The sequence below is a fragment of the Stigmatopora nigra genome, chromosome 15 (genome assembly GCF_051989575.1).
Source record: "Stigmatopora nigra isolate UIUO_SnigA chromosome 15, RoL_Snig_1.1, whole genome shotgun sequence".
In the NCBI taxonomy this organism is placed as follows: Eukaryota; Metazoa; Chordata; class Actinopteri; order Syngnathiformes; family Syngnathidae; genus Stigmatopora; species Stigmatopora nigra.
In genome coordinates, this window is record NC_135522.1 from 4125496 (window position 1) to 4153415 (window position 27920).

General features: G+C 36.5%; 1 protein-coding gene and 1 long non-coding RNA gene across 2 annotated transcripts in view; both read right to left on the reverse strand.

Moving 5' to 3' along the window:
- Nucleotides 1–871: 871 nt before the first annotated feature.
- LOC144208234 (uncharacterized) lies at nucleotides 872–8012 on the reverse strand. Its single transcript, XR_013328850.1, has 3 exons — nucleotides 7888–8012; nucleotides 3256–3396; nucleotides 872–1128 (listed from the first exon to the last, which is right to left on the reverse strand). It is a non-coding gene; the product is annotated as an uncharacterized LOC144208234 (long non-coding RNA).
- A 4392-nt stretch (nucleotides 8013–12404) lies between these two features.
- Nucleotides 12405–27920, reverse strand: part of elfn2b (extracellular leucine-rich repeat and fibronectin type III domain containing 2b) — a 40622-nt gene continuing 25106 nt past the window's right edge. Inside the window, exons 4-5 of the mRNA XM_077734609.1 lie at nucleotides 17442–18114; nucleotides 12405–17346 (exon numbers count right to left, since the gene is read on the reverse strand). Of these exons, the coding sequence (XP_077590735.1) occupies nucleotides 14866–17346; nucleotides 17442–17780 (2820 nt within the window). The 5' untranslated portion in view covers nucleotides 17781–18114 and the 3' untranslated portion in view covers nucleotides 12405–14865. The remainder of the gene's footprint in view (nucleotides 17347–17441; nucleotides 18115–27920) is intronic.

The following is a 27920-nucleotide window of genomic DNA, read 5'->3' on the forward strand; positions in this document are numbered from 1 at the left end:
CTACTTCCAAAAAGTCAGATTTTTTAACAAAATAGATATGGAAAAGGAGAATCTTTTCCACCAAGTAGTTTAATAATCAATATTTCCAGAGGGTAAAGCCTCACAAATAGACTGTAAACTAGATTAATGTTCTCCAAAACACGTGTACACACACGAATGCACACAAGCACGCTTGCACACACTCAATGATTTATCCATTTCCACCATGAGACCAAGGAGAGGTGAGCACTGAGTAATAAAATTTAGAGCTGACTTTTACCAGCTAGCTTTACTTTTATTAGAAGTGCTGAAGCAGCAAGATAATGATAATATGAAACATGACACAATTCATGTCCGGAGCATTATTTTAATCGGATTCCTGTGAAATACTTGATATATAGATCATGTAGGCTTGGTTGCAATAGTCAAAAAAAAAGGCGTGTTGGCACTTTTGTACATTTTAATCTATGGTTAAAATAGAGTGACATGGTTAAATGTTTCTCATGTCATAGACAAGTATATCCTGATTTCAACTACTTTATTAGTTTTATAATGTGACTTCATTGTGTTAGGCTTGTTTGACAATGTTCAATTCTTAGTATAAAATGTTATGTTGACAACAAATAAGTCACTTTCATACTATCACTCTACAATGCATTTTATATGTATTTTTTAAAGAGTAAAATTAACTAACATTGTACATTTGTTCACTAGTAGATTTGGTAGTGTGCGGTTGAGACAATTATAATAACTATAGTGCGAGCTTTTAACTAAAATACATTTTGGAATTCATGTCAGGTACGACGTATAGTATGTTTATTTTCAATCTTTACACATTTGTTTACTTTGGGGAAAATCACAGATGAGTTCTGAACAAGAAGCAGCAGGCAAGCTCACGGAAAAACACACAGACGTAAACACCAATCAAATTAATCCAAATAATAACAGTGCTTTGATGGAAATGCATGTACTTTGCATTGCTCACAGCAAATTCATGTTTACTCAAATCTCATTTTTTCCTCCAAAAAAGGGGGTATTTTTGAGTTTAAGATTTCTAGCCTATACTTATTTCTGTGTAGTAGGCAATAACTGCAGCCAACAGCAGTCTGATGAAAATCCTGATATCCATTTATTGCTGACCAAGTGTCACTATAATGTAGAAAGGCGTTACATATGATTAGGAGCCTGCAGAAGAAGTCGATTTTATGTCAATCATGTGCATGACTGTGCTTCTCAAAATGAAGCGGTCTCCACTACAAATGGACTCTGCACCCCATTTGAAGAAGAGCATAACAAAGAAGCGCTTCTGGGATGCTTTGGCAACAGAATATTTGTCGCAAGTTGACAGAGTGTGAGTTTTCACACCACATAAAAGATTTGGAACATAGCACAACAGTTGTGTGCGTGTATATGTGTGCATATGTACATTATTTGTGTTACACATGTCCTACTGCTAAACCATTTGTGGCGTTTATCCTATTAAATTTGACATTTTTGACACTTATCACTAATAGGATTGGCCCAATAAGTACTAGTAGTAATACTAATGCGGTAATCTGACACTGTCGGGGGACTTTTCCACATAGGCAACTCATGTTAATTCAATAATTGTACTGTTTAGTATTATTCAAGAGTCAGTGGCTTGATATTATTACTGATTGTGGAGTGCTTGCACTCAGATATATGAGAACATAACCTATGGTGACAATCCAACCCCGCTTCTGACAATGAATTGAAGCGTGAAGATGATTTGAAGAATTCAAAGGTTGACAGTTGCAGGATGACTGTGCTTGGGTGCTATTTCTCATTCTGAAAAGGAGATTCGTTGCTCCGTAAAGTTGGCCCTATGCGCTCGATGTAGATGTCAGGCACCCTCGGGTGCTGTTGTGAATCAGGTTTTCTGTCGCACCGCATTCGTTACAACATAGACATGCTCCAGGGAGTCTATAGCTGAACCAATGTTCCTAGTGTATATGCAATCTGGATGTTAGACTGTGTGAATTGCATGTACCTACAATCAAAATAAACAAATAATTGTGTGCTATTTAATGATTTTTAATCCAGAGACTGTTCGAATCATCTGTCATAATCCACAAGTATCTTTTCTTTTCTAAATGAAAAAGGTGGGCAATACCATACATTTTTTATCCCTTTTAAATGAGATCATTACAGGTATTCCTCTAAACTGTCTATCATAGTCACCACTCATTTGTAAATACGTATATTCTGACCATAATGAATTAATAACGATGGACACCTACGCTTCTGTTGTGTTTTTCTGTCTTTTCTGTAACAAAAAGTGGGGATAAGACCATGAAGCTTTCAAATGATCCCTCCATGGTCTACATCCTCTGACTGCTTCTCATCGTGAGCCACTCATGCGCTAAATTACCTCCAGAAATGAGAACGATGCATAGATTTTGTAAGTGGAGTTAGAATGCCGTCACCTGACGGTGTAGTGGCTCACTTGCCTGCCTTCGCTATGGACAAATTTGGGATAAAAATAATGATAATAATAATAATTTAAAAAAAAACTTTAAGCTATAGTATAAACATTTTACTCTGCAGTCAACCACTCAATCCTCACTCAATTATATCCATTCATGTGATTCCATTGCTGGACTTTAATAGAAAGAACACATTTAATGTTGGGCTCAATTACTGTTGTCTGCACATCTATTTTTTTCTTAAAGAATGTGTAAAAAGAGAAGAAAGTTCAAGATTATGCAGACATTACAAAAAAAATGGCGTTTGGAGTCAACTACATGTTTTTTTTAATGCATTCCAATTGATGTTTTGGGAGAAATTGAGAACTAATTATTGCACACTGGCACACATACATACACAAGCAGACACATACAAGAGGCCATGATGGACAGCTATAATGCATTATACATTTATAGGGGTATTCGGAGAGGTTATGCCTCCCTGAAATTTTGATGTTCTATATCTTTACTGCTACAGACATACATTAAATATGATCTAGCAGGAGAGGAGGGTGAAAGGTGCCTCATGACTTTATATTGGACCTTCCATCAATTTGATCAGCTGTATCTGAATCACCAAAATTTACCATTTGAATACACACATTACCATAATCCGTTTTTTTTTTTTGAGTACTTATTCCTGGCCGTTTTTTTATGTTTCCACTCACAGTTGACGTTGAATGTGTAAAGCTGATTAGTCTAATATACTAAGTATATTAGCCGAGTAATTCAACCTCTTCGATTAGTGTAGTAAATGATGCATTTTAGTAGATGTTTTGTGTGTGTGTACCTTTTTGCAGCACCAAATAGTGAACAAGGTCGTAGACTGTGTGGAACTGTCAGATGGGAGTTCGTAGCGTGATGAGCTCCAAGTGGAGCATGACAGGCCTGGCGGTGGGCAGACCTCTGGGGGGGAGGTCATATCTCCAGGCTTGGGGTAGAGTGGGAAAGGTTAGTCACGTTGCACATGCGGCAAATGATTTAGGCAAAAATGGTTCTAGGTTATGTGATTCAGATAGTAAGTGTGAAATAAAGTTAGGGTTTGAAATTCAGTAACAGATGGTCGAAAGTTGGATTTTTTTTATATTGGGAAAATAGCATGAGAAATGACTAAATTCCTTAAAATATAAGAATGTATTCATATAATGTAACGTAAAAGTGATTTCCAGTTATTTACATTTCTTGTGTGAATTTAGCTGTCTTTTTTACAACAGTGTAAAAGTCAATTAATATGAACCCTGGATGTATCTTTGTTTAAAAAGTAGTCAAAGTCAAGGTTGCAATAATTCCTTGAAGGAAATCTTCTCCTCCCACATCACAACATGATTGAATGAGTCATTATTTGAGCAGTCACATAAAAACTCAATTATAATAAAATATCAAGCATAAAATGATTGTTTTGTGTATGACATTGCATTCAAATGAGAAAAACAAACACGCAAATGTGACTAACAGATATTTTTTCCATTTCCACAGAGTTGATTCAATGACGCACACTTTAAGAGCCGCCTGAATGACAAAGATTCTCCCAGTGAAGTGTGCAAGACTTCATTATTATCTTTAGGCTATTGCATGTATTCGCATGGATCGTCATTTTAACCTATTTTGCAAATTCTTGGAAAGTGGGAGGAAAAAAAATTGTATTTCCGATAAACCTGGGGAGAACATGCAATTTCCACACAGAAAGGTCGCAGCCTGGTGCATGACCTTTTTCGCAGTTTTGTCTACTATCATGAGCTGTTTAAGCAAATTTAGTTGAGCTAGCGTCAAAAATAAATTGATAAATGAGCCAAATGGAACAAACGTGTTTAATGTTCAATTACCTGCATGAAATTTTAATTTAATGTTCATCAGGGGACATCTTTAAAAAATATTAAGATTCAAGAATAAGATGTGACTTGATTTAAACAGAATGAGATAATTTTACATGTACATGAAACATTAGTAATATAATAGTGATACATCTGTCAAGTAAGTTCTATTTATTACAATATGCTCATTTGGGGCTTACATACTTTTGTTATTGTTTTAGTGATATTACTTGTAGGCTTTTTAAAATAAGATTAAATAAAGGATAATCCTAATTGCAGAGAGATATATTTATTGATTAATATTTTCTTTAAATCATTTGTAATATAAAGGAACTTGAGAAAGGTATCTTTAGTGGACAAAGTGAGGTTAAGAAATTGTTAAACATACTGGGAACTGTGCAAACACAGTACACAAATTGGATGTTACAAAATAAAATTATTCATCCACACACAACACATTTCTTATGAAATAAAACACAATGTTCTGCACAGCCATGCAGTGGACTACAACCTCACAAAGCCTTCTACATTCATATTGCCTCCGAATGCATGAGTAAAGCCCAGGCAAGTGAAATAAACAACCCACAACCCCATTCTCTATGCTTGTCACAGTTAAATTATCAGCCTGCTCTGGAAGGAATTGGGTTCCATATTGCGTCATACACAATAAACTCTGCACACAGAACAAAACCAGATTTGGCAGTGCATATCTTGGCTGCTCCTGTGTCGAGGTAAAAAGACATTCCTGTTGAATATTGAGCAATGTGATGTTAATCTAGTCCTGAGCAGTGTCAGGGTTCTGCAATTAGGTTTTCATAAGGGATTGTCTCATATAATAATTTTGTCATTTTAAAACTATAGCCATAACAGCCAAAACAACTGCCTTTTTCCATATTAGGTAAGTTAATTGAGGTTAAATAGTATTTTTCCCACTGTATGAATGTGTAAAATAACTTTTATGTTTGTGTTTAATATATGTAACATGTGTACTAGGTTTTTTAAGTCATAATTTTATATGACTGGATACACTCATTGAAGTTACATAAGCATTTTTATCCATTTAAAACAGAATGAAACATCAGTAGCAACTAAAACGACCTTACTCTACATTCTCAGCAATTTCAAGGTTTGCTGTTTACTATTTTAATCGCTCATTGCTCCCCTTGTGGCAAAGAGACTAATCATCAAATGATTATTTCAGTCTCAGGACTGGAATTAGTTTTGATGTGTGTTATTATGACTGACAGGTTGCCTGGGGAGCTAATTTGAAAAGCACTCTGGTGAATATCTACACAAATCATATGTGGGATTTGTATAATTACAATTTTGCATGATTATGGTATTTTTTTTTCTTCTGTTGGCGCATCTGTCACGTATTGATTTGAAGCTTTATAGGTCTCAAAGATCAATGTTAAAATTGTGGTGGGGTTCAACTGGTTTACTGGTACAATTATATCTGCGCTAGTGGCCATTCTACGCAGAGTTATGACAAGAACAGCTGCTACTGGCTCAACATGCAGAGAGCTTTGAGTAAAGCTCCTGGGCATGTTAATGCTCATAGGCATCAGATTTGTTCAGAGGGTTTGACATTACTATGCTCGAGTTAACAGCCCCACATGCCAGATATTGTACATGTTTGGAGATGTGTGATTTGCGCTTCTTATGCTGGCTGTTACTCGAATACTCCCGCCTATATAGGCGCCGTCACGCCCAGGATCACTATGATTATTACCCAGGGGGCTGTGCAAGGCTGTGTGTGAGTCATAGTGCCAGTAAGGTCATATATTAGATGAAGACAATTCTGCTGGAAATACTATTATGCAATAAAAAACACATTGTGACAGCATTCAGGGAGGCTATGGAACAAATGTGTCTAAAAACACATTCAAAATTCATCACCTACCATTCATATTTAAGTGTAATGAATAAAACATCTGACAGAATCCTGAACGCTCATTCGACATTAAAAATAGAAAGCATGTTTCCAACAGGTTTTAATGAGCCCGAAAGGTTGCGGGGAAACAATGTGATTTGTGTCACATTGGGGTCTCTAAGTAGAACATACTATCATGTGCTACAAAGTGCCTGAACTATGTCGTTGAGAGATAACTATATTCAGATTAATTAAAATATTCAAAGAGGGTTTGTCAATGAACTGCAATAGAAACTGAAATTTTGTCCAAAAATGTTAGCTAGCAAATATAAAAATTACTTGTTCTTTCCCAAATTGTGATTGGGGAAGCAAATCAACTGACACCGTGACCGGACGTTTGGTGGCCGGTCTTTGGGTGGCCGGTCTTTGGGTGGCCGGTCTTTGGGTGGCCGGTCTTTGGGTGGCCGGTCTTTTGGTGGCCGGTCTTTTGGTGGCCGGTCTTTTGGTGGCCGGTCTTTTGGTGGCCGGTCTTTTGGTGGCCGGTCTTTTGGTGGCCGGTCTTTTGGTGGCCAGTCTTTTGGTGGCCGGTCTTTTGGTGGCCGGTCTTTTGGTGGCCGGTCTTTTGGTCGCAGGTCTCTTGGTTGCCGGTCTTTTGGTTCCCGGTCTTTTGGTCTCCGGTCAAATGTACTTCGATATTAAACAGTACTTAGATATTAAATTCTCTCTCTTAGATATTAAACTCTCTCTCTTAGATATTAAACTCTCTCTCTCTTAGATATTAAACTCTCTCTCTTAGATATTAAACTCACTCTCTCTCTTAGATATTAAACTCTCTCTCTCTTAGATATTAAACTCTCTCTTAGAATATAATTTTGAAAGCTGGTTTCAACAGTTAACTCTCTGTCACCATTTGACCGGTGACCAAAAGGGACCAAAAGACCCTATTAATAAATACCAAGGAGCTGTATTGTTAGAGCCACTGTTTGCCCAAAGAAATTTTGCACCATTAATTCAATATAAAAAAAACCCAACATGATTGATAACATTTTACACAGATTAAGAAAATAGACAATCTGGCAATATGACTTCATCAACAGCATGAAAGGCTCACGCAAGGTGCAATAAACTAATATGTGGATTACTGCAAAGGGATGTTTAAATGGTGAAAGAGGGTGGGGAGCCAGCATGAAAGTACATTTAAATGAGTTAATCGCTTTAAAGCCTCACTGGGTGACATGCTTTTAACTTTTAATGTCAGAGCAAGGATGACACATAATATTCAAAGTAATTGCACGTGTCATGGAAAGCTTTTAAATCCTTACAAGAGTGAGGCTGTACAGTAAATTGTTTTTTTAAATATATATATTTTTTTTAAACCAGATGTTGTACAACACCTTTTACTGTGATGCATTTTTTTTTAGCCAGGTAAAAAAGCACATTTAAATATGTTCTTATTTTAACGTTGTTCTTAATATTGACATATTATAAATGCTATATTTTCTGCTTCATCTGGTTACTTTTCAATGCAAGAAAATCCTTTAGTCACAGTAAACAGCTCACTGTTGGCAGAAGAATTATAGATAATTTGTCTTTGTATTTACAAACATAAATGTAGCTCTTTAACAGCATTAAAGTGGTTTGTAATAAACATGAATGACTTCAGCAAACAAAACTTTACCAGACATAAAAATGGCATTATACAAAGCATCAAATAAAAGAGTAAAGCAAGCAAACTTACAGGTGGGGGAGTTAGATGAGGATTTAAAACATGAAGAACATCAAGGACATTAGGAGGACAAGTCCAGAAGATGTGACAATGTGACCACCATGACAAGTAGTTTAAAGTGACAGACAAGGGTTGACAAGACAATGAAGAACAGGTGGGTGACAAACAGAGACAGTAGATTGGCAGGAGAGCAGATCATGACAGGTGAAATCAATTGAAAATCACAAGGACAAACCACACAAGATGGAACAAACAAGATAATAATAAAAAAACAAACCAAAAGAACCCATATATAACTCTCCTTTTTAACCTATATGAAATATACTTGTTTTTATCAGTTAACATATTTAAACTAATGTTTATTTTCCCAATTCAAGCAATCATAGAGGATCGTTCATTCACCAAAAGTTGAATTTTTAATGAATTTATGACTTTTTGTAGTTTGTACACGGTTTTGGACATTTACAAATACGCATGAGTTTTTCCCCAGTGTTTCTCTATCTTACATAATTTTGAACAGCATGTTTTAAGACATAAAAAGCGGTCAGTGGCCGGGGGGGACGTAGTTGGGTCAGAGATATGATGGTGGGGAAGTGAGTGACAGATGAAACGGCTTGACGAAAGATGAAAGAGGAAAAGAGACAGCAAGCTGAATGGATACAGGTCAAAGTTTCATTTATAGGATTTTCCCACAAAGTGATGGGCTAACATTTTGATCAGCAAGCACAGCTCACCAAAATGGAAATGGAAATGTAGAGAACCTGCTGTCATGATGATGCATTCATCTTTAATCACTCCTACTCTGTCAGGTTGGGGGAAAGTGGGGCATGCAGAAAGCATCATGCTTCCACTTTTGGCAGGCTTTAAAGAAACAGCACTTTCCCTTATATATGGTGAGTGTTTTGTAAGATGGGAGTTCTGGTTAGCCCAAAGAAAACAAGATAATAGATACTAGACTTGACTTGACCAGATTTTGACCCTTTTTGTCATTTTCTGTTAGTTATAGCAGCAAAAAAATAGATATATATACATATATACTTATAAAAAAAAAGCCACTGAGCAAGATATTCTTGTTCCGTCAACCTACACATTAAAATTGAACATCGAGCAAAGCGTTTTCTAACATTAAACTTAAACATCTTTCAACAACTCTCAATGGAACTGTGCCTTAGAAAGACCCGTCGCTTTAAGGACTCATCATATCTCTCAACTCTGGTGTGATAGTGACATTGTGTCTAGAACATGGCAAGGTTTTTACTGAAGCCAAAATAGCCATCTGTGTGTACGGAAATGTGTGTGTGTGTTTTGGAGAAGGAAATCCACTAATCTGTCACATTACAAGTAGTTGAAGCCCACGGCGCATGAATAATTCAATTGCATACCATCAGGAAGCCTGGAAACGCAAGAATTAAGCAGGGTTATGTTTGAAAGGGACATTTTTCGATCAACATTGGGGGTTGCCAGAACTCTGCGCCACTTGTGATTTAATCTTTGCAAAATAGCAGCTCAAATTCAATCAGTTAAGTCATATTTATCGGAATTTGGCCAAATTTCAGTGTCTCCTTGAATAGATACTGTTATAATTTAGTTCCAGTCAGCATACCATACATGTCTTTGGCATATGGAAGGAAAAAACTCCAATAATTGACTTTACTTACAAATTTATTGCAAATATAGAAATAGATCTTTTATACAGAAATTGCAAAGGGAACAAATCTTTATCAGCAACAAATATGTCAAAGCAAAAAGCACATTTTGCACATGTACTGTATCACCATCACCCTTTTGTCATTTGTAAGTGAGACTCAAGAATAGTTTAAATTAAAAATAGTACCAGTACTAATAATGATACAGTAAAAAAAACTATAGCAAATAATTTGATAATTTTGATAAAATAATGATAGCACCTTGTTGCATGAAGCTATTCAAATTAAATTGGGCAACTTGACAAATACTTCATCTACTATGCATTTATTCTTACCTGCCAACAAACATAACTAATTCCAGTCCATAAACAGTCTCAATTTGCCAAAAATGTAGGATGCCAAAGTATGTCATTTTTATTTTTGTTGTGTTTGATCACAACCGGGCCTTAGTTTTTAATATATTATGCGAAAATTATCAAGGTTTTATCATAAGAAGAAATGACACAATGATGTATTAAGTCACTCCACAGGAAAATAAGTATGAGTATTTATAAAAGATCTCCAATAAGATTTGAACATATGCATTTTTCACTTAGATAGCTTATATTAAAGATTATTTCATCAGTTGAAGATGGTCTTTGTAACATTTTTTTTAAAATTTGGAGTAAATTACCCGCACTTTTATTATTCTAGTCACATAACATCCCAATCAGATTGTGAGTTTAATATAAATAGGCCATTTTATGCAATATGGGATTGTAACAGAGAAAGAATTCATCTGAAATCGCTGGGCACTGACATCTGCACTCAGTCCACTGGGACATTTAAATAAGTTGCAGTGCTCTGAACATAAAATAAATATCATTTCTGACTCATAAAATGGGTCCCCAGGACTAATAAATGTCTGGCTCATGCGATTATTCTACAATTTCATCTAATTAAAATTGGATCTACAAATTAGATGCCAGATGCAAAATGGTCACATTGACATATTAAGTAGCCATTGGAGACAGTTCCCCAATTCCAAACAAGAGAAGGACGTAAAGGCCAAGTGTCTTGTATAAAACTGATAGTCATATTTGAAGAAGATGCTAATTAACTAATGAATACATCACCAGTAGTAAAAATTATATGTTGAATTAAGTCCTCCCTAATTGGAAATTAACATTTTATACTAGTAAAATCCTGCAAAAAATGATATATATTGTGGGTTAGAATGCCAGTTGTTGTTTTTTCTTTCAAAAAAAACTTAGAGTGTATAAAATAATGTGTTTTCAGCAATACATTTGTCTTTTAATGTCTGTTTTTGTTTCATGAGCAGAGGTCACCAACATGGTGCCCACCAGGTAGTTTCCCCAAAGGAGCACATCCTCCTACCTCATCTAAAAATAGCTCACAAGTGTGACATCTATTTTAGTCTGCTCCCATTCTACAGAAACACACACATAACCAAAAAAAGCAGCCATAATCTCGTTTACTTTGCCTTCCTTTTTTTAAATCATGCTAAATTAGGGTACCCAGAAAGCCACTTTTTTTTTTAAATTGAGTTATTTATCTGAATAAAATATGACCATTAAAGCTGTACATTTATATAAAAAAATGAAATCAAATTTAAACAGTCAAAAACCAAGTTTTGCAAATTTGAAAAATGACAATTTTGCAATTTGACGGGGTACTTTGTCGACAACAATCGAGTTCAAACATTTTTGTGCAAGAAAAAATTTAACGTAGCAACATAAATATTAACAGTTACAGAGAATAACATGTAAAAAAAACAATCTACAAATATAATAAAAAGAAATGCTTATACGTACAGCCCCTAATTGTTTTTGTTTCATTGAAGTTCACTCATTTTACACAACAATATATATATATATATTTTAGTCTCCCACGAGTACAGAGAATCATGCAAATATACAACTTTCATTTTGTGCAGCATACTACATAAGCTTTCTTTACTCTCAATCTGTAATAACATAAATCACTACATATTTTGGAAGTCCCAATACCCTCACAAAAGAGTTGCAGAAATACTTTTTCAAAGAAAAAAAAATAAAAATAAACACAAACATATCAAGACCTCAAGCTGAGTATAAAACATCTATAGAGTATTTTTACATTTTTTTATGTGTACAAAATTAACACATTTCACAGATAAGTCCTTGTCTCCTCCTTTGGAAACTCAACAGTAATTCCATTTCCTTTTTTTTTTAAATGAATAAAGAAATATATATTTTTGAAGAGTGAAAAATAAATCAAACCAGGCTCATATTTTGAATTTACTGTAAAAAAATGCTCTTCTGCTCAAAAAAATCCACTATAAGAAATTGAACAGTAAAAACATATGACATTCAAATGAATTATTGTCCATGTAGGACATACCGTACTCATGAAGGCCGTTGAATTCAATACTTTGTTTTGTTATCGACCATGAAGTGTTTGGCAGATTGAATAAATGTGTGGGAAGTGTTTTCACAGTCAAGTGTGAAGAGTGGCCAATAAATTATCAAATCCACTTATCTGGACTTACAAGTACAACTTGAAAAAAAAATTACATGCTTTTGACAGAAGAAGCAAGCAACACTCAATATATAGTTTCATAAAAAATAAAAAAAACCAAACATGAAAAGTGATCTCCTGTCAAGGCTAATAAATATATCCTTCCATGAAGAGCACTTAAAGGCTTTAAAGCTGTGGCTGCTTATGATTTGTTTAAAACAGTATAATGCTAATATACTGCTGTTTGGGTCAGTGTGTCTTATGATTGAATTCCACTTTAATATTATCATTTCATATCACTGCATTGACATCCTCACATTGTTCTCCTTTTTCTACAGACTTCTGATTTATTTGCCTTTTAATAAAATACTGCTGCTCATTGAGTTACTGTGACTCATTCGGAATTATTTGCCACCAATGAAGAGCAGGGTTGGCATAAAGAGGGGAAAACAACCTTGAAAAATCCACTCTGTTAAACTATTCTACAACAACAAAAAGTATGACGTACTGACTTTAAGCTATTTAATGACTTTTGACTGTTGGTTGCTAGTTCAAGACAAAAAGTATTTTCTATTTGCAGTACAATTTTATAATTGTATTATATTGGTACTGTAGTAATTAGTCCTTTTAATTTAGGTGTATATAATATGTTGTGTTTTTTTACAACATTTGATGAAAAAATATAACAATATACTTTTCTCCAATTTCAGGTGGAAGATGGCCTTCATTTTAGCAAAAGTGTTGATTTTCAACATCGTTAAAAATGAAAAGCTCCAAAAAAATATTTGAATTTGGAAATTATTGAGCAGAAGAACACTTACATCATAACTCTTAACATTTTGATTAAAACACAAAAAGGTGAACCAACATCATCAATTGGGAATGTGATAAAATGCAGTTCAAAGAAATCTCAATGCTGCACAAATCATGAAATTATTCTGTTAAGTATATAACAATACTGAAAGTTCACTTCTCTTATGTTTTTTTGGCGGTCAAACACACCGAATGGTGCAAAATTGGCTCTAAATCACAGTAGTTGCCATACAATTTTACATGGTTGAAGGTCAAAAAGTGAACATTTTCCACAATGTTCTAAAAATATTGTGCAACATATGACCAAATCCATGATATATTTCACCCTAACTGTACCTGCATGACTTGAATTAGCAATAGGTGCAAAAACAGCAATATGATTTAATAAAATCTTGTAAAAAATCAGAAAGAAAATCATGCAAAATATAATTATCCACCAAAAGCATTTTCATCTACCTGGTTGACTAAAGTTTGAAATCAATTATATTTCTGATAATCAGTTATAATTTTACCCAATAAAAAATGTGATTGGCTGGGCACCAACTCAGGGTGTCCCCCACCTGGTGCCCATAGTTGGTTGGGTTAGGCTCCAGCACCCCCTGTGGACCATGTGAATACGGAAAATTAACGTATGAATGAAAAAAAACATGCAATAAAAAATTTAAATGTCAATGTTTACTTGTACTAATGCTTGTTGTCTGACTATTTCTGTAAAAAAAAAAAAATACAGAACCGAATAGAGCTACACAAAAAAAGAAAAAAAATTAAGAAAATGTATATTTTAATACTTTCTACTCGCATAAGCTCACGGTTAAAGCTATCCCAAGCATCCCTTACAACTCCTATATACAATCAACATGTGGTAGTAGGACAGTGATGAGTGTATGTGTGCAATGAAATTGACACATTGATTAATTGTCTACCTGAATTTAGAAATGCCTCTGGAAACATTTGTTTTCAGTAAAGCCCTAAATTCAAACATGAGGCAAAGATCACTTAAGTTTTCACATTTTAGGGTAGGAAAAACTAGCCAAAAACATGGAAAATGTTTCACAGCAGTATAAGTAGGCAGATTGGCACTTCCAATCAGATTCTTGCAATGGAAAAAAAAAAAGTAGAGTGAAGGAAAATACTTTTTAAGTATATAAACAAGTTCATGGCTATAAATAACAAGAGGTACTGGTTTAAAAAAAAAGGTCATGGAACTTTCACCATCCCAGTCATGAGATGTCAAATAATAACCACAACAAAAAACAAATGTTGGCAGTAAATTGAAAACGGGATACTATCACTTTGTTATTTATTCAATTAAAATATCAAAGGATGTGGAATGTTTGATCTGTTTTAAAATGTTTCCTGTCACGTGTCAATTTGCTTACATCAGATTTCCAACCAAATTACTTCATCCGGCCTTCCTTCACATCTGTTCTCACCAAAGCCTAATATAGAAGGATCTTATCGAAATATAACATTTATAAAAGGGAGACACTAGACTGCAGTTTCCAATTCACATTGTCATTACGTGACATCTGTGGATGCTGCAGTTTTAAAAGCTTAGTCTTTTTTTATGATAGAAAAGGCTAGCTGGAATTTGACGGAGTTTAATAATTGTAAGAGCAACCATCCCTCAGATCATAGCCGGATTGAAATCTCTTGGGTTCTCAAACTTGGAAAAACATGGCACTAAGCAGATACAGTCTAAAAAAGTGTGCCACACAAGGTGTGAGCACCGAAATATTATTAGACAGAACAGTTGTTTGAATCTTCCAGAAACAGTGCTACAATGAAGTGTGAAATAAAACACCAAGTGAGTTATATCCCAGGTATCCCAGGCACAGTTTCACAGTCTGTGCTTGAAGCACAGTACTCTAACACTGAGCATGCCAAAAAAAATAAAAATACAAGGCAGAACCGTGTCCGACACATTTCTTCCCTTTAAGAATTTTCTCTAGCCCAAAAAAGGGTCACTGGAGAAGCAAGACGTAAACAAACCTTTCCTCCCAATGTATAATTAATAATGCTTGTCCCCCAGTCAAAGCTTCTGCTGTGCTGACACACCCTTCCAGTAATCAAGGATGTCATGCAGGTCCTCGCCTTTAGCAAATTGCACCTTTTTTCGAAGGGCATTACCAGCTGTTACATAACAAGCCTCATCACGTTGGCCTTTACGATAAGGACGGAAGCGCTCCCAGATCCTCAGTGTGCTTTCCGAGGAGTACTCTGGACTGGAGGAGTAGCCAGAGTAACTGGAATGGTGTCGAGGTGGAGAAAGCTGGGAGTAAGATACTGCATCTTTTCGAGAGCGTGACAGTGGCTTTAGGAAGGAAACCCTTTGGGGTGGGGAACCCTGCTGAGAGCCGTCATAGTAAAGAGCTGGCACGGAATGGCGGTGTTCTGAGCAGTGGTAGTCCTGCTGCACCTCCAACTGTTGCTGTTGTTGCTGATGGTAATGATGTGGATTCTGGTTTTCTTGATGTTGAGCTCCAACACCACCACTGTCGCAACCACCGCCACCCCCTCCAGGACAGCTCATACTTCCCACTAATGGCAGTCTTTCCAGGGGTTCCCCGCAGCCCACAGGACTCGCCCGGTCTTGGTACTGCTGTTGTTGATTGCAGGCATCCGGACTCCTTGGTTCTGGAACGTCGAGACTATAGACACGAGCCCCTCCACGGTCTCTTTCCCGACCGACGGATCCACACGAGGCAGTACTGCTCTGTTTCTTGACAGCATTTACAATCACCACGGCTGCATCTGCGCTCATTTGCCGCTGAATGGGCCGAACGGCATTAGCCGGTGGAGGTGGTCTGTAGGGAGGGGTAACAACGAATCCACCGCCACTGATTCCTGGGCGCTCGGAGAGAGGGGTGTTTAAAGCGGGGAGAGGAGGCGGAGGTGGAATTTTGTTAACTTGGCATGGTTCAGTCATCCCTTGGGAAAGTGTTATTAAGCCGCGGGTAAGAGCAGAGGTGCTGTTTGGGGGTGGGGAGGTAGGATTGGACGATTGTGTAGGAATTGGGGAGGAGCTTGAGGTTGCAACAGCTGCTGCATCCAATTTCAGCGCATCGATACAGTTGTTTATGATCTGGTTGACTTTGTCCACCTCCATGGCGATGGTTGAGATCTCCGATGCAGAACCGTGTCCGTCTTCATCGGAGTCATCTCCGATATCAGTTCCATCATCACTTCTTAAATCTTCCCCTCTTCTACCTACATGTCCACCATCTCCAGCCAGCCTCTCCATCCCTGCCACTCCACTTCTAATATCCATGTAGGTTCCTTTACTTGTCATGGCCTCTGAGAAGGCAGTGGCCATTTTCTCTACTTGGGGAATAGAGGAAAGTCTGGAGGAACTTGTGTTAGCGGAATGAAGCATTCCAGTGCTTGAGGATGTGGACATGGGAAGCTTCCCTCCATGGTGGTGATGATATTGGTGGTGTTCTCTGGAGTGTTCCTGAAGTTTGTGGACAGCCGCTGGATCATTTGCAACTGCTGCAGCCACTTCCGGTCCATAACGCATTTCCAGTATTGTTTTCTTCACACAGATTGACTTCTTCTTTTCATCGTGCATGCGTTTCTTACGTAAACAGTAATAAACAAAGCCCAAAACGATAAGCATGCCAAATAGACAACCCACAATGGTCATTATGTAGTGAGTTGTTGTGGACGGTGTGGGTAGTATGTTGTTTGTATTTTGAGAACGAGTGGAAAATTGGAGGCACGTGTGGTTATATCGATGGGAGTTACGGATTGATGCCACACAGAAGGTGTAATTGGTGTGTGGTTTAAGCTTGTTGAGGGTGATCATCTCCTTTTTGTTCTTCAGAGTCATAACATCAGAAACAAAGGTGTGGTTGTGTTGAGTTAATATATACATTTTGCTGAAGGGCCTCGGAATTTGGACCAGGAGAGAAGCTGAGGACAGGGAAACCTGATGGAGTTTGATACTGGGAATGAAGCCGTTCTCTAAGGATGTGGAGTTGGGCTGGTGGTAAGGTCCCACACCGCCATACATCTCTGGACCAATTCCAGATGGGCCATCGAGGTCTGGTGGGAGAGAAGTTATTCCGGGAATCATCACTCCATCTCTACAGCGGGAGGAAAGGATATTCTTGGCATTTCGACCGGCGTGGCCGGCAGCAATGGGACTTAGTAGAGGAAAGCCAAACATCTCGCGAGGCGTCTCACACTGAAGACGATCATATGTATGGGTGACGTTGTTGAAGGATTCTAGCCAGGTCAGGAAACTGTAAAGATCGCAGCCACAATGGAAAGGATTTGCTGCCAGTTCGCAAACCATCAGGCGATTTAGAACTGTGAACGTTGATGGATCGATGCGGGCGAGTTTATTGGAGGAAAGATCAAGGCTGTTAAGACTGGGGCACTCCCAGAATGCATTGCTGGAAACAACCTCAATGAGATTGTGTTGGAGGAATAGGCACTGCATGCGGCCGAGCCCTCTCATCATACCCTCTGTTAGGTTGGTCAGCTTGTTGTAACCCAGTTGAAGAACCTAAGAAATACAAAATCATGCATAAATATGAAAATCTGGCCTAATACACAATGGTGGTTTGTCTTGTGTTGTTCTTATTTATTGTTTATGATCACCTGTAGGTTTGCTTGTCCCGAAAATGCTCCGTCTTCAATGTAACTAATTTCATTCTTGGTGAGGTTGAGGTCTGTCAGGTTAGTAAAGCGGTACATGGAGTTTAAATGTACTGCTTTCAGCTTGTTCTCATTGAGTCTCAAGTCATGGACCGTGTTGTTGATGTGCTGTGGAATGGTTTCATACGGTGGCTGGTTCTGACTGCAGATCGCCAACCACACATAACCCTTGTCCCCTTCAATGAGCCAGCAGTCCCCATTGACCACGCTTGGAAAGTGGGTGGCAATCAGGATGGAGGAGAGAATAGCAATGAAACCCGAGGTGGTGGAAAGACTTTGCATGATAGAGATGTAAGAGGGGATGTTATTCTAATCAAGAAGACAAATGCAGCAACAGGAACACTGCACAGTGTGTTTGTTAGGGAAAAGGTAGTAGCAAAGGTGCCTGGGAAGGACTGTAATAGAGGAGGAGGAGTAGGAGGAGGATGTGAAGGAGGAGGAAGAGGAGGAAGAGGAGGAGGGTCTATGTGGGGTATAAAAGAACGGGTTTATAATGCCAGTCACAGCTTTAGGGCTCTCATGGCGGATTAGCAGGTCACCCGGGTTATGTCATATCTTGTTGGGCTACAGTGAGGGGAGTCACAACTAGTCTTCATGCTCTCTGTGGACCTCCTTTCTGTGGAAACAATACAAGGAAAATATATAATTATGCGGAGGGTTTATCTATAAGTCATGGCTCCATTTGAAAGGATTTCAAGTAGAATTGTAATGCCTTTGTGAGAAGGCTGTATCTCTTCCTATGATGCTGAAATGTTATTTTAAAATGGAGTAATAAAGCTCATACACACAGAAAATTCTTTATAATTATCCATATTAACTCTTCACTGCCATTAATAATGCTATATGTCCAATCATGTCACTGTTTTCATCCTACTGCTATGGAATGAAATGAGTTCATCACTAATGGATGTCTAATCCATTTGAATGAGTGGGAGCAAATTAACAACCAATGCTCATTTCTGCAATTTCTCCCAATATGTACGGAATGCTTTGTTTATGCCAAGCTTTTACCGCATCCAGACTAACTCAACCCCTCGCCTTTTTCTGCATCCGTCCAATGCAATGAGGTCATTCCAGCTTTGTTTGGCATCTACACATTCTCCTGCCAATTGCTTGCTCCTCAAGGCATAGTGCAGAGTACTCTATGGCTATAATCACTCCAAAAAAATGAGAGCACATCATCTCCCCTCAGTCATTCTTTGTTCCCTGGCAAAACACAAGCACTGTATTCCATCTGCATTTAATTTGAAAAGCCGTCAAGTGTTTACATAAGTAGAGGATTAGCAGCCTGTTGCATCATGATATAAATTGCCCACTTGCTGGTTGAGCGACCAGAAGAAGCATGTTGTACCCCATATAGAATGCATCAAAAATGTCTATTCTATATTGTTTCCTCCAAAAACAGGAGAGCAAAATAAGAATATTTTATCATATTTTCGTCTCCCATCACTTTCAACATTCTTCTTTTAAAGGCTCCCTAATTTCCTTTATCATCATCATCATATCAAATGCTGTTTTTCACTCTGTGGAACAGACTACTTTTTTCCCCCTTTGTTACAAATCCTGATGCAACAGAGAATAAACTCAGTCAAGTCTATTCCAGTTCACTCTCCCTGGAGGTGCCCATCTTCCTTTGTTATCTAACTATTGCAAGAAATTGCTATAAAAGATAATCAGAAGTGATTGCGTTAAAAATGTTGATATGCTGCATTGTAAAAAAAAAAGGACAACAATTATGCTGCTTCAGTCACACCTCATTAGATTATATAATGGAAACACAATTATTTTCATTTAAAAAAATCAGGTCATGCATCTGTTTTGTGCCATGTCATTGTGGGTGGAAATCACATTTATTTAATCCTTGAAAACTCTTTGCCTAATGTAGAATCATTATTCTGATCAGCAATGAAAGAAATTGAAGACATTTTTAACTTGTTATCTGAGAAAACAAATAAAAATCCAATGCCTAGTTGTTCCTTTTGTTAAACAAACTATTTTTGTCAAATAGATTTTTCTAGTTTACTACTATTCTCAACATATTTGCTCCGAGTACACCAGTTTTAATTGTGGAAAATGTATTTGAGGCATGATCTCATTTAGTGCCCCACATATGGCCGGAAGTTAGGAAGGTCCAAATACCATCATAGTTTGAGAATATGATTACATAATTAGAAATATGGGCCATAGAAAACACAAGGGAAATAGGCTACATTTCACAGGTCCTATTGCACTAATCTAATATCCGATCATTCTATGTGACTACTCAGAACAGTCATTTTCATTTTCTCTCACCAGTGCCCTTAAAGTAAAATTCCTCCACAGAAGATCAACACGTCATGCCATTAGTAACCAACATCTGTGACCTGCATGCACAAAGGAAAAATAACAAATGATGTCACAAGCAGGGCCGTTTGAGAGGCCGACAGCTTGATTTAGGCCAACGCGTTATTCAGATCATTGTAAAACGGACATGTTATCCATCGTTGTGCTTTTTCGCTGATTGGAGTACTTTGTCTTCTTCAATCTAGTTCAGTCTGGTCAGCTAACAGGCAGAAAGACAAAAGTCAATCCAGCTGCCCCGGGAGTATCCCTCAATTTGCCTTTGAATTCTTTGTTCACCCCCAAATATTGGCACTCTATCACATCCATCCATGCTGTCCTCTATCAATTTAGCCTGGGCAATGCAAATTTACCTCTTCATTGCATAAATTCATTTGTCATTTAAAATTGCATACAAATGCCGCCTGCTATGGATCGTAATTTAAGATATGAGATTTTATGCGACCCTCGTGAGGATAAGTGGGACGCAAAATGAATAAATGTATATTGCAGAACCTCATTGAAAAGTCAAAAGTCAAATATTTCTTTGTTTTTTTTCTTCCTTTCATTCTCTGAATGAAATGATCTGATTTAGTGGAGCCTAACACTAAACATGCAAACTCCACACAGGTGGACCAACCTGGACTTGAACCCAGGACCCTAAAGCTGTGAGCCCAACACACTAACCACTCTCGACACCTAGCCTAACACTCATGTAATTGATTCCTTTCTAACAAGTATTGAAAAAGATACAAAAATCAACATTATTTTCCTTCAAAGCGGCTGCAAAACTAGTCAAAACATGAAGTTTTTGGCTGAAATGACCTCCATTTACACCATCTATTACTTAGTCAGGCACAGTCATCCAAGCAGGTCACTGAAGCCAAAGTGGTGAAAATCTTAGATAAGATGAACAGATGGTGCACAAAAGTGGTTCACTGGCACTTTTCCACCCCCTCTTTAACAACCTTCTTTTTGCTATGTATGAAAAGCATTTATAGGCCTGGTGACAAGAGTCAGTGCTTAGAGTTGGACTAACGACTACTGGCACTTCTAGCTGTCAGAATATTGTACTTAATTGGTTGTCAGCACCCACATCGGCCACTATAGAAACTATTGAAATCCAATTGGTTCCCTTCACAAAAAATAAATAAATACATTTGAATGGGTTTGTACACACAAAATAACACACAGTGGCCATATTCATATATTTTAACACAATAATTTATTTATATACGCCACACTACTGAATCTGATTGATCCTATCCCCCTAATACTGAAAACATTATTATTAAAAGTAGGCCTTTTCATTGCAAATCCCCCACTGCACCTTAATTGTCCCTTTTATTGATTGTCATGCATACGGTATAATTAACTAGTCTTGCCAATTACGAGTGCTGTCAATGATATTGAATATTTTTGGCATTCACATCAAACCAAAGCTGGCTTTCATATTCATTAGCCACGATGATGACATTCTCCTGCTTGCACAGTAATAAGGTCCTTCAGAAATTGACTATGACAGGTGTTGAAATTGGAATGTATCCATATATTGTATTTTCTGAGATACTATCAGCCCAGATGTGAAATGTATTTATAGCAACCATTGTGTTATTAGTAGCATAAATTATGATACATTCAACCCTGAGCTTTTACAATGGAATATAACATTGGATTTTCTATTAATTTTTGGGTCAAATTATACCGTAGTTTTACTTTTTGTACTTAATTTGACTCAATCCTCTAGTTAATATGAATCCATAGAAACTAGCATTTGAAATGAAATAATTTGTATAAGGTTTTTTAAGGATGATTCAGAATTTATTTGTGGGTGTTTAAATACTGCTCACGCCACACTGACATTTCCCCAGGCGTCAACAGTGCCGGAATCTTGGCACATTGATTTAAAAAATGAACAAAACACAAATTAAGACACGCTTCATGGCATTGAAATAAAAAAAAAAAAAGAATCTGGGGAAAGTAAATTAAAAACAGTTAACAATTGTCTTTTAGAATTCACTATAGTTCTTTCCTAATTGCTAACGATTCCTAATTTCCATATTTTATATAATTATATAAGTACCTTTACTACCCATCATTAGCTGAATAGGCTTAAGCACCCTCATGGCCCTTTGGAGGATAAGCAGCACAGAATACTGAAGTATAAATGAATGAATCTTTGAATTGAAAATGATGACAATTGATTTGGTCTTGTTCCAGATTTTGTTTACATTAAAGTGTTTCTGACACTTCCTAAAAAAACGAGCACATTTTTTATGATAGTGCGGCATATAATCTTCTCATCAGGATGCATTTTCATACCTTTTGATCAACAAATATGCAACTTTTTCTCACAAAAAATCCAGTTTATCAATGATTTCCCCATTAAAATAGTGCTGAATTAATGCAAAGTATCCAATGATAAAAATACAATGTATAGGACACAAATCATGTCTGACCTTTTTTTACTGGATCCAACTCTGTATTTAATATTAATTAATTATACTTCCGCCATCAAAATATTCGGCCATTTTCCTTCCCTGTCTCCTTGAATCAATGCAATGTTCCTTCTAAAAATTTCATCTAATGCCTAAAACAAGTCGTGATCTTCCTGTCCATCAATTTCTCCATGTTTTCCTGCATCTCTCCTCATCTTACCTGTTCTTCTCTCAACCCATCTGACCGTTATGTTATTGTTCCTCTCTACTTTGCTGTGTTCCGGGGGCTAGATCTCTAGAGATTATGGAGTGTTGTGTAGACAGGTTCAGGTTGTGAGCAAAGCCCTCTTTCCTCTTCACTTCACACGGTGCTTCCAGATGAAACCAACACGGCTAGAGACAGATGAAACTCCTGTGGGAATCTCACCACAGGAAGAAGTGTGCTAAAAGCAGCTGTACTACACATCAGTAAATCGGCACTGCTGGACAAATCGTCTCTTCTTAAAGCTCAGCCAAGCTTAAATATACCTATTTGATGCGCTTAAAAGTCCGTCTCGCAGTGGCGTATGCCATTCTGAACACTGCTGAGTGCATAAATTAGAATTTTGACTAGCTCACCTTGATTCACATCTCTCGAGCAAACTAAGAAGGATATAAATAAATAAATAAGACGCATGCATAAATAGATGAGGAAGATGAGAACAGAATAGCAGAAATAAATAAATGGGCAGTAAAACTAGTATATATATGGAGAGGTGACCTTTTTCTCATCCCAACAGATTAAAAGTAGACCTTAAAACATATAAATGTTAAAAAAAAGCTAAATAACACATTTGTTTGTAATTATTATGTAATCTACTGCATCATTCATATCATAAATGCTGCTCCAAAAATGTAGGCCCACAAACAAATATCAGTCTTTTTCCTCTTTAGTTAAAAGTTCATTCTGCTTTACTGATTAACAGCAAAATGTCAAGAAATATGGAAAAAAATGTGAGGTGTTATAGGAAAAGTTAAATTATGGAATAGGACAGTGTGTAAAAAACTGCCTTTCACTGGTTTGATCTATAATTCATATTTTGTTGTGATATACTCCTTCACAAGGTCTTTTGAACTTCCACCTCCATGCCAGTCATGTGTCATTTTCTTTATATAGTGTACTATTTACAGCTATGAAGTGCAGCTTATTTATGTAATTTTAAAATCAAAGCTGCACGTGTTTAAATACACCTGCAATCCACAGTCCAGCGCAGCTTCTAAAGGAAAAAAAAAATATTTTTCTTGTTAAATGAAGATATCTATGACCCTAAGAGTGGTTACTTGTCCCTAGGCTTGCATGGGATTTCTCTGGGTACTCCAAATTCCTCCCAAATCCCAAAAACATGTATGTTAGCCTGGTTAAACCCTAAAAAATTCCTCCTAGGTATAAGTGTGAGGGTGATATGATTGTTGTCTAGTGCAGAGATAGGCTCCAGCACCCCACACGGGCGTTGTGAAGAGAAAATGAATGATTGTACTACAAATGACCCTCTTTTCCTGCTGTCTGCTTAGCTCAGCATCTGTTTTTTTTCCCTGTCCGATACCAATATCTATAGCTGCTCATGCATGGCAACATCTCCAATTCCTGAATGCATCTCAAAGATGATAGAGTGCACTGAAGCGTGATAGAGAAATGGCTCAGAGCTCTATGACTAAATGGAGCAGAGACCTTGACCTCCCCTATCAAATGAACTATCACCTACAGTAAATCCAACGGCTGTACTATTGTCTACAGAATAAGCGACGTTATGCAAGGTGGGTGATGTGACTAAAGGGTTAGGTTTTTATGTCCTTAAGTTTAGGTTGTTATAAAAAAAGGTCAAAGAGGTATATCTTAAGAGTTAGTCATGGCAAGTGGACATTATAGGTTTTTGCTCAAAGCAAGGGTCAAATATGGGGAATAATAATAATAGTACGTGCTTGGAGGCCACTATGGGGAAAGGGGAGGGTAAATTGCCGTTGAAAAATGATGACAACCACAAAAGGGAGGTAGTGAAACGGCATTTAAAAGTGAAGGAAACACAAGCATACCTAAATGCTGTACATTTTAAAAACAGGTCTAACTGTCATTAAAATTATGAAAGTTTGGGGGATTAAGCTTTTAAAAGGCGTTGAGGTCACAGCACTGACGTTCTTCCAAGTCCAGTGCTTGCAAGCATTATTTATTAAGGACCTTCGTACAGAGACTTTTGCAAAAATAATAACCAATAATTAAAAAGCATTGCAAAAATTGTTGAGAAAGCTAGATGCACTGAAATGTCTAAAATGCATTGACAGTTAAAAATATTTGTAATTCAGTAATTTATCCATTGTTTTTGTTGTGTGGTTTTAAAAAAAAATCATACTATACACAAAAATACAAAATATTAATTCAATTTATGCCAGTGCGAGTATGATTTTTCATTAAATGGATATTCCTTAACTAGTGTTTTTGTCCTTTTTCAAGGTTTTTGAGGTTGTTCATGAGAAAAAAAAGTATTTCTGGATGAATAAATCCAAAAGCAGACAACTGGCAAGGGACTTGTGCTTAAATCGAGGACCCGGTTGCATCTAATAGAATTTCCTTTGTAGTGCTTTTACATTGGATAAAGCAAAGCTCTAATCAGGCGGGATTTACTTCTCTGAGAGATGCTTTCAAAATTGCATTCACTGATCTGCTTTTAATCCAATAGAAGTGAATATTGTGTATGATGTACATCTTTATAATGCATTATCAATTATACTGCCAAAGGTTAACAAAAGCAGCCTTTATAAACCAAGTTCCAATAGATAAAGAGAATGTATTGAGTTATAGAAGATAACATGCAATTGAACTAACAATGTTTTCATTTTAGAGTACCATTGATTTTTATATATACGTACTAGTTTACTTTAGTTTGAAGCAAATTAATTAGTCTGACTGAATAGATATTCTAAAGAACAGCCACACTAGTTTAACGATGCATACAGATGGAAATACCAGTAATCAAATATTTATTTACAAACATGTAATCACTGGATACATGCTAAATATATGTATGACTTCCTTTTAGAGCATATTGCAGACATGTATAATGTAAAGCGTCCAAATTTAAAACTACATCTACAACTACATACAGAAATACTGTAGTATTCATTTTATACCAATAAAAAACATTGGACTTTTCATATGTATATGGCAATTCAGATGAAAATAAATGCTTTATTTATTCCTTGGTAAAATAACCTTTCAGAATGAATGCAATAACTTTCTAATTATAGGTTTTATTGATTGAGCCATTTTTTAATATTCATATTTATGTTTTCATGGTCAAAATTCACATTAAAATGCTCCAACTTCAGTAAAAGTGAAAATGTGTTGACATTCTCCTCATGTTAAAATGGCATCAAGACAAAATAGAATCAGTTTAATTTAACAATTAATTCCATTGGGTAGTAGATAATCAAATGGTGTTTCATTAAATGTCTCTCTGATTAAGAAACAAAGAATATGATGGCAACTGATGAAAGACTAGACCGTAGCCCAGCTTTTATATTAGCATAGGATTGGTGCATGCATACACATTGCAAATATAAACTATTTGCAATGTGTATGCATGCACCAATCCTATGCTAATATATAGCCATAACAGGGTTTACTGTCGGGTTAAGGTAGCAGACCAAAGGAGCCTTTACTGGATTAGCATGAGGGCAAAATAGATTAAAAATAATGAAATCATTTTGTTCTGATGGCTTAGTTAAATCCAGCCTTGAAGACTTAGCTTGTTAATAGAAATGTTACCTCATTAAACTGACTGTATAATGTCTTCCTTTTCCTACATTGTGACTTACTCAAGGGGGGGGGAAATGCTTGGATATCACATTAATTGTATTGCAAAAATGTGAACAACAATCTTTACACATCATAATTCCTCTCCTCATTTCCTCTTTTCTTATCTTTCATTTTGTGAATAGGAGTAGAACAAAGATGTACATATATCGAGGAGACCAGGTGGTGTGAAATAGAGAGAAAGAATAAATTAGACTGTTAAAAAATGATGTAACAATAAAACACAATGGCCATTTTTACCTTGCTGTTATAGTATGTATTTACAAATCAACTCATTCTAAAATACCAAGTGTCTGTTTATTAAAGATAAGACCCTTACTAAAAAATACAAACCAATGGTTACCCTTTGAGCTCAAGTTAGGGATTAACATTTTTTTTTTTACAGTTCATTGAATGTCTCTTGAAACACCTCAGCTAAGAGAACACACAACCACTCATAAAAAAATCATCCTCGACTGTTCGGCAAACTTAATTGGTTATTTACAGGTTCCTCCCTTTATGCCAGTTTCATTTCTTGACCCACCCCCCCAAAAAATTGTGAGCTTGTTAGACGTGGACAGTCGGGAGCTCAATGCTATTTGTGCTTAAACTTGTTATCATTATTTTGAGAAAGTAGGAGGGAACTATAGTGCAGAAAAAAATGGTGTTGTGACTCGATGTTATGATGAAAACAAGGTTAAATTAATTCACACTTGAAAATAGTGTTTGGACACAAAAATCAATAGTGTGTATCTGTAAAAGAAATAATAAAACATGCTCAGCATTATAATTACATTATACCCCGTCCATATTGATTTACTTTATTGAAAAATGTCTCAACAATAGACCCAGGCATGCATTATAATAATAGTGAAGTGGACATGAGGCCCCAGATGCTCCAGTGTTTGTCTTTTTTTACCTAGTAACAGTAATATTTATGGGATATGGTATATCTTTTGGGTGTGGTAACACGAAAAGACATTTTTTTATGCAAAGTAATGGCAAATGTCTCTTTAAGAACATCCATATATAAAGTATAAGAAAGAGGTTATGTTTAAAAGTTTTGAGTTCAAAATGTAGACTTGAAATTGAAAATAGTAAATCCTTATATGTGCTTTTGACATTTGTTGTGATGGATACAAGAGTGAAAAAAATCTTTTGCACTGCTGAATTAGGTCACTGCCTGGCTTAAGGCATGAATAGATTAATAGATGGAAAGAAAAGATGAGAGTTGGGAGGAGACTTTGAGAATATAATGAAGAAATTATGGATTTTTACCATACTAATAGAGGTAACTAGGTAAAAATACCTGACTGGATTTGGGTGCTAGTCAAGTGTGAAAAAAAAGTGCCAAAGATGAATTTAGGTTCCAATTGGATGTCATATCCCTAAGGAAAATGAGCGTTCTTATATAATACTATTACTATATACTACACACACACACACCTTGCAATATTTGAAAATGGAAGGACAAGGAAATGGACAAGGTCAACAGCCAGAGTGAAGAGGGACAGGATGCATGGCGTGGGAGTTGAGAGGGGAGGCACAAGAGGGGGATATATACGCGTTCATGATGAGATAAGAGTAACCCTTGTAGACCATGTTCTCAATCATTGGTTTACAACAGCTGAGACTGCTAGAAGCTTAAATCCCATTTCTACTTTATTTCTTGTTCGTTTTGAGTTTGGGTTGTCTTTTTCATTTTTGTATGGGCAATGACAAGGTCTGTCAACAAATACTATAGCAATAAATTAACCATCTGATAGCAATGAGATGTTTATTAGCACATGGATTTAAATCTGAGAAGTGGATTTGGGATTTTGAGCCAAGAACTGGATT